The sequence below is a fragment of the Pterocles gutturalis genome, unplaced genomic scaffold (assembly GCF_000699245.1).
Source record: "Pterocles gutturalis isolate BGI_N339 unplaced genomic scaffold, ASM69924v1 scaffold20776, whole genome shotgun sequence".
Classification (NCBI taxonomy): domain Eukaryota; kingdom Metazoa; phylum Chordata; class Aves; order Pterocliformes; family Pteroclidae; genus Pterocles; species Pterocles gutturalis.
Window position 1 is genome coordinate 6,779 of NW_010106020.1, and position 13,831 is coordinate 20,609.

General features: G+C 40.6%; 1 protein-coding gene across 1 annotated transcript; it reads left to right on the forward strand.

Annotated features, from left to right (window-relative positions):
- The first annotated feature begins 1,985 nt into the window (after positions 1–1,985).
- On the forward strand, positions 1,986–3,134 carry GPR65 (G protein-coupled receptor 65). The gene has a single exon (XM_010087631.1). The coding sequence runs from the start codon at positions 2,097–2,099 to the stop codon at positions 3,132–3,134; it is 1,038 nt and encodes a 345-aa protein (XP_010085933.1). The 5' UTR covers positions 1,986–2,096.
- The last annotated feature ends 10,697 nt before the right edge of the window (positions 3,135–13,831 follow it).

Here is a 13,831-nt window from a genome sequence, read left to right on the forward strand (position 1 = left end):
CAGTTGCTACATTACACACATGCTTCTGAAAGGGCATGTTTCCCTGTTAGACACAAAGAGACCTGTCATAGGAAAAGAGATGCTAAAATGTGATTAGAAGAAGAGGTAGGCATTTTATTTTATCTTTTACTCATCTGGACAGTCTGCTTTGCTTTTGGTGAGAAGTGGGTCAGCAAAACCCTGGGATCCAATTGGCTCAGCAAAACCCTGGGATCCAATTTCTAGAGCTAGAGTTTTGATTCATGATACTTATCTATACTGGTAAGCTTACGATGCCCTATTTACTGTGTGGTTTTATTAAACCACAGTGAAAAGAAGACATCTTATTTTTGTCTTAAATATAGAGGCTGCGTGTTGTTTGGTTTTTTTATTAGTCATCATATAAGTAAAGCTGCTCAGTGGACCAAATTGGCAAGTCCTTCTCAAGAACTTTCCTTTTCTTTCAAGACTGTCAATGAATCTAGCTCTAACTGTGAAAAGTTAGCCAACTTGATCAAATAAAGCAGTGGCTGGTAAAATTAAATATGTGGTTTCTGACTAGTTTTGTCATTGCTCCTTTTTTTTCTGAATATACATGAAAGTTGTTTTTTTTTTTTTTATGGAAGAGGGATCCATTTAATAAGCTCTCAACAGAGGCAATAAACTTACTTGGGTTTCTCTGATAAACCCACAAACCTCCACACACGTGCATAAAACACATAAAGGCAGAATGAATTTGCCTACCACATGGGAAAATCCCTGCACCCAATTTGTCTTCAGTTTGAGCTGTTTCCTATGTGGGGACAGTTGTAGACAGTGCTATCTTGCAGCCTACTCATTCTACAACCTCTTCACCTCCTCTGCTGGCAGTCTAGGCTCAAACCACAGATGGCTTATCACAGGCAGTCTCTGAAGCAGTTAGTATATTTGGCAGTAGAACTGGACCACAGTAAATATTCCCCATTCTCGTATTTCCTGAACATAATAATTAGATCTTTGGAGAAGACAATTACTGAGTGTCAGAGCTGTGATATAATCCGTGAGTACCAGCTGTCTCATAGCTATGGTTACACACCCTTCCTTACTTAAAGGTCAGCTCTTCAAGTGCTTCTAACGCTCACACATGCAACTCCTCCAGTCCCACTGCTTTACTCAGACTGCTCTTTTACTGGTATTTTCATGTTGAAGCTGTTGACACCCGCAGCCCTGGTAGTGCCTAGAATAAGCTTAATTGCTGATGTTTTTATAAACTCAAGCATGGCAGCTGCAATTCTTAGAGGAAAGAAGTGTAAATGAAAAATTGTACTCAGAGAGTCTCTCCCTCCCGAGTCTATGTGACAGCCTGGCAGATTCTCCTGTGCATGCAGGAACCTAGTAGCCTGCTAGGTCTCACACGAGGGTTCCTGGGACATGCAGTAAACTTTGCTGGAATAGCACAGTTGATGGCAAGTTCTTGGGGGACGCATAGAAAGGAGGGGAGGGAAAGCAGAGAAGTGTGAGAATGCAACAAGACAAGGGAGTGATTTGCAATAAGGAGACATACCAGCCACACATTCTCCTTTTTTGAGCAGATCCCAACTTCTCTCCGTTGACTTAGAGGAGAGGAGGTTATTGGGAATAAGAAATCTGCCATACTCTGCTGTGGCCAAAACTCTATTCTGCTCACCAGAATAACAGAAAGCGCACTTCTGTTATTTGTGGTGCACTTTCTGATCTCCTTTGACTCTCCCACAAGAGAGACCTGGGATTGCAGGACTCTACCCCACTGCAAGTGTCTTAACTACTCATCTTGCTTCTTCTGTAAAAGCTTGCATCTGACTGACCTTGACCACCTTAGACATTTGGGTTCCTCTTCCTATGTACTCCTAACTCCAGGAGTGTTTAAAACCTTTGATCTCCTACAAACAAAGTTTCTTTCTTCTAAAAAAAAGACACTACTCATTTAAAAAAAAAAAAAAAGGTTGTTATAGCTGACACTTTTCCTTTTTGGTAACAGAAGGCTGGAATCTTACCAACCAGGTCCTGAAGAACTGACAGATGACCACCTATGAGACTACAGAGGGCTTTTTATTGCATCCAGGCTGGAATCAGCCCAAAGATACTACTCAGGGTGGACAATGAACAACACTGCTAAATGCCATGATGATCACACCCTGGATAAGTATTTGTTTCCATTTGTGTACAGCGCTGTTATGATGATTAGTATTCCCATCAATGGCATATCCCTCTATGCATCTTGCATTCAGGTGAGAAAAAAGAATGAGTTAGCAGTCTACCTCTTCAGCTTATCCCTGGCTGACCTTTTATACTCTCTGATTCTGCCTCTGTGGATTGATTATGCCTGGAATGGAGACAACTGGAGGCTCTCTGCCTTGCTTTGTCAGATTTCTGCCTTCCTTATGTATATGAATTTCTACACCAGCACTGCGTTCCTTGCTTGCATCTCTGTTGACAGGTACCTGGCATTAGTTCACCCCTTGAAGCTCCAGCACTTGTGCACAAGAAGATTTTCGTTGATTATCAGCATAATTGTTTGGCTTCTGGAAAGCACCATGAATTCAGTCATATTGGTGTACAATGAAGTATTCAGTGATCCTTGCAATTTCACTAATCATACACTATGCTATGATAAATACCCCCTGGAATGGTGGCAGGCACAGATAAATTTGTTCCGGATATGCTTGGGGTACCTGGTCCCTTTGATAATCATTGTGTTTTGCTACCACAAAATCTACCAAGTAGTGAGGTGTAATCAAGCCACAGCAGATGAAGAAAGGAAAAAAGTGAGGAAACTTATTCTGAATATCACAGTTACTTACATTGTTTGCTTCACCCCTTATCATGTTATATTGCTTGTTCGCAGCATCAAAGAACCCTACACCACTGACCCACAGCTTTTGCAGTTGATGTATAAGATTTACAGAATCACACAGGCCTTAACAAGTTTGAATTGCATTGCTGATCCCATTCTTTACTGCTTTGTGAGTGAAACTGCACGAACAGACATACTGAATTTGCTGAGGTGTTGCTTGTGCCTTCAAAAGCGTGAAGGAGACCAAGCGAAAGACCATGCTCTGTACAGTTCTGCTACTAAGAGCAGTGCACTGATCACCTGCAGAACTTCCTGTGAAACAGAGACTGTCAAAAATGCATGAGCGAACACATTCAGAGGAAAATTGGATAATGTAAAGGAGAAAGAAAGAAAAATTCTTCCCCAGTCTGTACCTAGGAAATACCCCAAAAGTCACAGCTACTAACATAAGTGAAACCAGTAGCTGGAGCTAATAAGAACTTATTACAGGGTCAATGAAATCAATGTTGCATCAACACATATCTTAAAATCAGATGTGGTACATAAATCAATGTCAACAAATGCACAGTCAAGAAAGATGTACATGAGACACTGCCAGAATTACTGAGGATCCCCCACAGAACAGAACTGCCTCCTGTTGCACCTTGCTAGCTAGCCTGCATGCTGGGCATACACATACTCAGCTGGAGGAAGGCTGAAGTCCTCTTAACCTAGTAATTTGTTTTCCAGATTGAATAGAAATCTGAAGCTTAGCTGGGAAGGAGCACCAAAAGGGATTTTTTTTTTTTTAGATCAGTACTGTGATAGAAGTGAGTAAAGCACGCACACACATGGAGATCATTCAAATGATCAACCATAGGAGCAGAGAGAGGGAGAGTGTTAAATCTTCTCTTTAATTTCATGGTGTAATTTATGCTGCTATGATGGTTGCTGTGTTTCAGTAATGACTCAAGTTCTCCTTCAGCATACCCATGAGATTAGCCACTTCGTAAAATTGTTTACCTCGTGGACCGGAATGTACCTGCTCTTAAGCTTTTTAGCTTTTGTTTTCTTTGGAACGTATATATTCTAATGCACAACTATATATCATGCAGTTTCATTGCCTTTCATTCAATATTGGCTTTCAGATAGCTGAAGATTGATTACTTCAAGTGCTTATTAAGAACCAAATTCTAGCCACCAGTCATTTAACGTGGATGAAGCTTTTCCTGATCTATGCAGGGAGGAAAGGGAAGGATTGAAAAGTGATGTTTCACAACTCCACAACATAAAGGACCAGCCCTTAGCCTTGCTTACTATGACTGAAATCTGGAGTGTGGTTATGTTTGCAGAGTCAATAGAGCAAGAAGGTTTATATCCATTTACTTAATTGCACCTGGAGGCTTGAGATAGAGGTTCCAGGGCTCTCAGTCTCCCCATTTTAAAAAAATCAAACAATATTGACAAACCAGCAAAGAACACAAATATCCCAAGAAACAATAAAAACAGCAGCAAAAGAGCCCACATTTTGAAAAGGTTGAAGTTAGCACAAATCAAAAGTACAGCTGTTAATTCAGGAACCTGTTCCTGTGCGGGCCGCTGCGAAGGCTGTGTGGTTTCCTGGTAGCGGCAGGCACTCAACCCCCTGAGAAGAGTTAAAATGCCATGGAAAGTGGGTTTTTTTCTCCTCTCACAACCTTTCACTTTTATTCAGTTGCCAGAAAGAATGTTTGGTTATGGTGGTTGTTGAGTTTCATAGTGAGAAAATTTTTATTTTCATAAAAAAAATGCCCCTCTGGCAAGTCTGTATAGTAGAAGGATTTTGACCAGCGCTTTCTCAGCACACTTCTAGGTCTGACATTATACTTGGAAGATGAGCATACAGTGGTCACAAGCAATATGGAAATTCTTATGAGAAGATCCGTCTGCATCCAAATTACAAATTTATCCATTACAAAGAGCCACTTTCCTTGTTTTCATGAGTTCCTGTTTGTATCTATTTATACTTTCAATTAATTTCATATTCCAAGAGGGGAACTTGAGAAGCTGAGGAGGCTGGGCTTGTTCAGTCTGGAGAAGAGAAGGCTTTGGGGGACCTAATGACAGCCTTACAATCCCTGCAAGGAAGGTATTGAGAAGATGGAGCCAAGCTCTTCACAGGGGAGCATAGCAGGAGGACAAGAAATCATGTGCCTAACTTGAAGCGAGAATGTTCAGAGTTGACATAAGGAAAAACTTTTGAACTATGAGGACTGCCAAGCAGTGAAGCAGGTTGCACCAAGGTGTTCTGCATGCTCCATCCTGACAGCCTTTCAAGACCCAACTAAACAAAGTCCTGAGCAACCTGGTCTGGCCTCATAGCTGACCTTCCTTTGAGCAGAAGGTTGGACTAGAGACTTCCTGAGGTCCCTTCCAACCAGAATTGTCCTGTGATCCTATGTGAACTGTGTATGTCACTATTCTGTCTGTTGCCTTCCTCTCTGAAAAAGTATGTTCCCTTCCTTTCTTTGTTTCCATTTGATGGATTTTGTTTTGTTTTGGTGTGGGTTTTTTTTTTTTCTATAATACCTTCTTATATATTGTGAAGAAAAAAAATATGCCAGCAGCAGTGCAAGTTACTTCACCACAGATTTGTTCCCATGCTGACCTATGTATTTTGCAACAGAATATGAAATGTCACTGCAGCAGTGGAATAAAAGCGGAACCAAGCTTCACTGTAACTTCATGGAAAAAAGAACTCAGTGGTTCATTTCTAGATCTTTCACATGCCAGCAAGATTGGAAATTTAATTCTACTGAGGTTTTTAATTTATTTCAAATAAAGAATAATGAAAACTAAAACTAAGCAACAAAACGGAATCAAATTTAACTTGTGCATCAGGGAGTACTGAGAGCTGGCTGCTCTGCAAGGGGTGGGGAGTCAGGAGCTGAGGGTGACAGCCAGGCAGGCTGGGCGGCATCATCACCAAGAAGCCACATGATCCCACAGCAACCCAGTGAGGCCCACAGAGCAGGTCTGGTGATGGTAACCAGTGTTAGCCAGCAGCTCTGTGGTCACCAGACAAATCCATAGCAATGAGGCAGGTCTGAGGTCCAGGAAGCCAAGTCAGGAAGGCAAGGTTGGGATCAGCAAGGTATGAGGCCAGGTGCAGCCACACCACATCAGCAATGACTTCTGCACAGGCAGCCAAACCCCAGGGAGGCAGGAGACCTCAGACCCTGTTGGTAAACTTAGGGCTCTGGCCCTGTGCAAAGAGCTTAATTTCCACAAAATTTGGCCTTGAGAATTTATACTTTTTAATATTCCACCAATGCTCATAAAAACTTGGACCAGTTTACATTGGTATATGTGGATGTTTTGCATAGCATCATTTCCCTATAGTACCTCCCTGCATTGCTAAAGATCCACTTCAAGATGAAGGAAAACAATGACAATGGCTGGCCTACAGGCTCACTTTCATGAAAAAGCTCAGAAGTTCAGGGTCCTGTCACTTTACGAAAAAAAAATGTAGGTACCTAATCCCTTAGATTGTTCTAACATGCTCGGTGTATGTGTTCAAATCACAACCTTCTGGGGAAATTAGGAAACTTTTAGATGTAGAGACTACAATGTCTTGTACTTCAATCATTTGTGTATTTACCTCATTTTTCTTACATAGCTAAAAGTTTACACTTTTTTTATTCTCTCTCCAAATTTGTCCCAGCTGGATCAAGTTTACCATATGAAAGTGAACATCTATGTTCGTTTTAAAACTGCAGTGTTACAGGAGAGGTACTTTTCACTGTGCAAAAATGGCTTAGTGAAAAGTAAATGTCTTCATCCATGCTCAAATCCATGCTGTTTATTATTGTTATTGAATATTCTACTTAGAATTCCTGATAGCTCTGCAGGCAAAAACCAAGTGGAAATTCACAGGAACTCTTTCCAAATCAAGGACATTCATTACAGAAAAGAGTTTGTAAAATCTAAATGTCTATTTATTGGCAAGAAGAAATGCATGCATTAAAATCCCATTTTCCTCTAAGACAATGCCTAAAAGCTTTAATGTATGGCCTTGGTGCGTCACTGTAGTTCCTATCTCACTTCTTAATCTATACAATAAGAATATGGATAATTAGAAGGGCTGTGATTGTAATTTAGTTTATATCCACAGAGTATGAAATATCATTGCCAAATGATATTATTTTCAGCATAACAGCAGAGGTGAGTTTATATATCAATAATTCACTTAAAGCAGAATCCATCTTCCAAAAGTCCAGCAGATACAGCTCAGCTTCACAAGTTGGGAGATTTTCAGTGACCAAGCTGGTGGAATTTCAGACTTCATTTAATCTGTTTTTCCTGGAACGTTAACCACAACCTGCACCACCGTATTCATGATGCAGATCATTATTCTTTTCTGATGTAGCTACACATCAGCTTTGCTTTGTTAATGTCAGTGGGGTCAGTTCTGTCTCACATGGTTGTAGGCTAACAGACTGTTGCCTAGCCTTTTTTTTTTTTTTTTTTTTTGAGTGGCTAACATGTATAGCTTCAAAGCCACGGAGGAAGATAAAGGGAAGTGTGAATTTGAGTTATAAGATTAATATATTCCACTTCCTGTTTCCATTCACGGAGAGTGACGCTACTGAAATAATTCTGATTAGTCTAGTGACAATCTTCGGCGATGTCACTCTTAATTTAATGCCAATAAAGAAGGGGGCATCAGGCCATAGTTTAGCCATGTGCCACTTTCCATGTTACTTACCAGTTCCATCAGTGTCATCATTGGTCTAGTTCTCTGTTTTCTAAGGTGATAAAGGAATAAACTGTTCATTTGCTCCCTGCCTGCACACAACATAGAGAGAGAATGTGGGTACGAGTCTTGGGGCACTTGGCATCAGCGCGACCACAACAGCAGAAGATCTGTTTGCACAGAGCAAGGCTGTGGGGAAAGAAAGCAAAGTAAGGCTCTGAGCTCAGCAGGAGCCAGGGGCAGCTGCTGCACCCACAGGTCAGTGCTACCGTTTGCCAGGGTTTTCTTTCTGCAGGAGATGGCAGCTCGACGTGGTCCCAGAGCCACACCTGCAGAGTGCCTGATGGCACTGATCCAAGGAGGCATCTGATAAGTGATGCTCCGGCACTGATAAGTGGAAAGGGAGTGAAACATCTTGTGCATATCGCAGAGGTTTTTCGCTTACTGCTGCACCCCAAGGGCTGTGTTACTGATAAATTGCTAGCCTAAGCTGACACAGGGAGGTTTTGGCTGCTCAGCTATGAATTAAAAGTAACCAAGCTGTTTCACCTAAATCTTGTAATACCGTAGAAGACATAAAGTCTGTTCTGGACTGGGGCTTTGTGAAAAAAACAACCAAACAAACCAGCAGCAAAAGCCAAAGAGAAAACAGTAAAGGCTTTATCAAATTACATGTAAAAAGCCTGATTCAGGTGAATTACAAAGACACTGCCCAAAACACAGTGAGATCCTCATCTGTGCCAACCCAGAGGCGCTGTCAGTAGAGCGTATCACCTACAGCCTCTAGCCAGCCTGTGCACAGCAGAGCTGGAACGCGTGTCCTGTAGCATCTCTCACTGAACATCAGAATGCACCCATATATAGTAATCACATCACTAAAGCGGAATGGGAATGCTAAAACTGTGGGAGGCGTGAAACACCAGTTAAAAAAACAAAAGTGGGAAAATAGGTCAATCCTTTTTTTGATCTGTTTTTTAAAATTAACTTTGAATATTTTGCTGACATGAGTACAAACTCCCAGCTTCTTTAAATGGAGTGTGAGAGAAATTCTAAAAAAAAAAAAAAAAAAATAAAAAGGCGTCCCACAAGACCCAAGGTAGCTCTCAGGAGCTGTTAACTTTAAATTTAGTATTTTGAGAAATGCTATTGCTATAGCAGCTACTTGGTTAAAGATTCAATACCAGAGACAAAATATTATTTTCTTTTCCATTGTTTTGTTTTCCTGGTAAAGACAAGATCTGTTGCTGGATGAACAATTAAGAAGGTGCCAGACTGGGTAAAAGCATACCCAGATACTGTACTACTGTCCAATCAGATATAAATATATATATAAATATCACATTTTGTTTTGTCTTCATTACCTATGAAAGCAAAGTAAACAACAATTCATGCCTTTTCACGGCTTTCTCTATTGCCCTTCAGATGAGATACTGAAGTTCATTTATCATAAGCAATGACTTTCACAAGCTTTTCCCAAGAGCTGGTCCTAATATCCCCAAATTTGTGCTATATTCCATCCCAGCTAATGCTTTATTTTGATTTCTTGTTGAACCTTGACCTTACCTATAATTTCTCACTGTTTAAAAGCTTTCTCCCTTTTAGCAACAGATGTGCAAAATAATGGCTGTTTTTCCAACCCCGCATGAAAAACTACATCCAGGAACAATCTTGTTTCAAATTTCTAGCATTTTAGCACAGAGTTTATTTCTTTCTCGATCCCAGCCCATCTCAGAAATATATTGAGCTATTGGAAGAATTGTCTCGTCAGTTTCCTTCATCTCATAGCTGGCACCTTAGCAGATATCATGGCAAGTACTAACTCCAGAAAGCTATGGTCTAAAGGAGAGGTTCATACATTGTCTTATGTTTCACATACTTAATTATATGTGTGAGGAAACACTGTGAGGAAAATGCAGTTCATCCTGTAAACACAGCGTGGGCAGAATCCCTTTGGCTCACATCCCTAAATGAAATGAACTGAAGAGACTGAGGAAGCATGACGAATGAGATTGTCTCTTCTGGGGAAGTTGCAGAAATTAGCAGCTCCACTCCAGTGGATGCACAGAAATAAGGTATCTTCCCCTCATACTCATTGAACAGATTACCTCTAGATGCCAGATGGAAAACTGAGCCAAAGCAGTACAGCACCCACATCAGGTCACCCTCCTGACTTCATAGATCTTACAGTCTCTTCCACTTCAACTTTCTGCAGTCCATCCAGACACACAATGGATCATTATTGGGTGTGAAAGTGGGCAGCCAATGGCCTCAGGACACAGGCCTTCCCCACTGTTTTCCTCTCCTTCCCTTGACACCCCACTGTTCTACCAGTATCCTGGTTTCAGGCACCAGGTCTCACATATGACATCTCCAGGGTCTCACAGAGGGCAGGCTCGTGGCAACTCATCTTTTGAGGTATCTTTTCACCTTAGGAGAACCAAGGACTCCTGAATGGGAAGGAAGGTAAAAAGCCCTAAGTCTTAGAGGGCAAGAGGAACTCTAACTATGCCAAATATCTATGAAGCAATTCCCAAGATTCATTTATTCTCAGAATGAGGGAATAAACACATGGCTTCACCCAACTTCTTTGCTTATCCTCATGGAGTGCAAAACAATAAATAATCCTCAGTAAACTGAAGTTTCTGCTCCTTCTCAGAAGCAGTGCAGCAGAAAAACCCAGAAAAGGTCAAACTGTTGATGACTGCTGGTATATTCACAGTAACCCCATGCAGGCAGAAGTGAGCTCTCCTTCCTGGCATACAGAGAACGAGCACATGTCACTGTCTGGCAGCTCGGTCAGCATATGTGAACCTACAACAGGTTCCGTGAGGCATAGCCAACCTTAGAAAAAGCTTCATACTGAGGTGTTGTACAGGGAAACAATACTGCACTCACATTTGTTACAGCTGGTGCCAGAAATGTGTGAACCAGAGGATGCAATTTCGTGGACACCTGTTTTGACGTGATCAGTGACAGTCTTCCTTCCCCATCTGTATGGCTGTTGGTGCACAATGCAGTGTCTCAATCCGGTCCACATACCGCTGTGGGACCTTATAGTATAACAGGAGTAGTAAGATACTACAATGTATTCTGAAGGCATTGCCAGTGACTCAACGTTTAACCTTGCATTGGAATTTGCAGCCTTTGTAGATGCCCAGGTTCTGTTTGAGTATCACATTTCACCACTAAGTCTAGTGTTCACACTTAGAGGATGATTTATTTTTGTAGTAAGCAGGAAATAAATTTAGGCAGTAGCAATTAGCAATTTAAAATTAGCTCCTTTGGAAAGGGAAAATTCAGTCATGAAGGTTTTTTTTATCCTTATTGCATCACTAGTAGATTAAAAATTTGACTTTAGGTAAGCATGGTATACGCAGTTTCAAAAAGACCTAGAAATATTTATCAGTCATAAGTAGCACAACTCCATCTCTACCAAGGGAAGTCAAGCGAAATAACTTAATTTGAGGAAAAAAAAAAAAAGATTCTTCCTGTCTCACTGTTATTTTTACTCATGATTTCTTCAGAATTTTTTCATGTGGTTATTGCAAATTAACAGCTCTTGTATCCATAGGTTCTTATGTATTTTCCCTTACCATTTATTTTGTTTTATGTTTACCACTGCACAGAGTCTTGACAATAAAGGATCCAAAATATAGTATGCTTTAAATATAATTTTTTTAATAAAAATATTAACAGTGGTTTGCTATGCATTTTTTTTTTTTAAAGCTTAACATTCAGTTTATTTCCTCAGTGCAACAGGAAGCAACCAACAAAGGGTGTCAGGGTAAAAATAACAGAAAAGCGTAAACTTCAAGAATGATTAGGTAGCTATGAAAAGTTTTGCAGACTACAAATTCCTGTTCAATCACTCAGGTCAAGGCAAAGGAACCTGCAAAATGGATTTAACTGGAAGCCGTTGCAAAAGGTCACTAACTTGGTACATGTAGGTTTACCTTTTATTTGTTGTGCATTCATTTTAATTCATTACAGACATATTACAAGTGAAACCACTTCTGGATACTTCTTTGGTTTTTAGCCAGTTATGCAGTTTACTTATTTTTAGCAATTCATTCAGAGAAACCAGGACCAAGAACCCAGAGACTGTTTGAAGCACTATGTATGCAGCAGGCATAAGAAACCCAGTGCAGACATTAAATTTGGCCCTTCACTAAATACCCCTGTAAATACATTCCAAGACTTTAAAGTAGGCACTTTAATGATTGCAGCGAGAGGTGGTAGGAATCCTTATGCTTGGATACATATTATTTTCTGGAAAATGCCTGTTTTCCTGTGACGTCTGCAAATTCATTTTTCCTTAAGTTCTTGATTTGTTCTTGAAAAGTGTTACGTAGTATTTTCACTCAAAGAAATGCAGCGAAAGATTGTCTCAATTGTATTTGTAGCAGACTGCGTGAAATGAGTGAGCTGAGAGACTGTCCTCACTAGGTGGCGATTTTGGCCTGTTTAGCCAGGATTTATAGACGAGCAGAAAAAAATCCTAGTTTAAAGATGTGTTATACAGAATAAAATCAAGTCTGGGAACAGAGCTGACCACTGCATCCCAAGTTCCTGTGAAGCTGGGGTGATCCCTGAGCTGCTGCAAGCCGTCAGGCTGTGAATCATCAGACCCTGGAGCTCGAAAGGAAAGGCCTAACGCTGAGCCTTGTGAGCTTTCTTCCAGCCTGGATTTATTAACAGCTATTTTATTCTTACTTTGCTTTTTAACAATGTTTTTGTTTGACTGTGTCTCCTTTCTTTGCAGTATTTATTCCCGTAAAAATATGTACATACCTATCCAAGCAACAGGCATCTATGTTGCTAAACAAAGCAGGCTCTTCCAGCCTCTAGCCAGATGAGCCCCTCACTGTTTTCTTCTCATGTCCTAGCCTAGCTCTGTTCTTGGAACGAGCACCAGTTCCAGGGTACCACCTGTGCTCCCTCAGAGCTCCTGCAGCACTCCCCTGTGTCTGCCAAAGCACCAGATTTGCTGTATCACACTGGCACACAGATGACACTTCCCACCAGCAGCTCACACTCATCCTGCAGCTGGTTAGCTCCTCTCCTTGGGTGCTTACAGCAGATGAGTTCCTAAGGCTACAGCTCTCTTAATACAGCCTCCAAGTGTATCAGAATATGCTTTGTACGGCTGAATAACCCTCCCAAAGAGATTCATGCTTTAGCTCTTAATTTATTTGCAGACATTTAGAAATACAATAAATCTTTTTAATCTGCGTGTTTTCCTCAGTGATCAGAGTTTTCAGTTGCTGCACTAGAGTCAAGTTCTTCCACATCACTTCTTTAATCTCTGCAGTATCCAGCTTCATATCCTGAGCAGTACCAGCTCTTCTCTGTTTTCTTCCAGGAGTTCACATTAGAGTAAAGCTTTTCAGGTGCTTTATACTCACCATATCTGCTTCCCAGAAGGATTAGGCCTGCTCCTCCTGTTAACTCTATTACCAGCTGTTTTGTGTTAACCCCAGTGGGCAGCTCAGCACCCCTGTTGTAGTTTTCATCCTGGCTAGCAAAGCAAATACCACAACAACCCCTCGCTGACCATCCCCCTCCCAGGGATGGGGGAGAGAAATAAAGAGAAAAGAGATTCATGGGTTGAAATAAGAACAATTAAATAACTAAACTACAATAAAATTGAAAATAATAATGGTAATAATAATAGTATATACAAATATACAAATGAGTGATATACAGTGAAACTGCTTACCATCCAGTGACCAAGGCTCAAACCATTCCCAGCTAATGATCCTGGAGCACAGAGAGTCCCAAAATTGCAATCCTGAAAAATGAGATAAGAGCCCAGGTGTCTGAGACCAAGAGTTAACCAACAGAGTGAGATGACCCCAAGAGAGGGGCGAGCTGGAGCAAGAAATTACCCGGAGCAAGAGAGAGTACTTCTGGACAGAGCCTCATCTATATGTATATCACCATTTGCTTGAAGTCTCCAAACTCCAGTTAAAAGTGAAGTATTATGCAGAATAGCTTATAGCACAAATGCTTATATGGACAAAAAATAAAGAAGAAAAGATAATTTATAGCTGTTTAAAGTCCCTTGGGATGTGCTGTCCACACATACATAAATTCCTATTTTTGTAGGGGTTTGTTTCTTTTTTTTTTTGAGCAATGTAACTGTTGGTGTTTCTTACATGTTTTCCTCTTTTGGAAATAGGCAAAAGAAAAACAATATTTAATTTTAAAAAATAGATAGCTAGAACGCATTTATGAATTCATATCAGTTTAATCCAAATAACTTAGACAATAATATTTGTAAAAACAGTACTGCTTTCTTTTGGTGTTTTCTAAAACAAGCATGC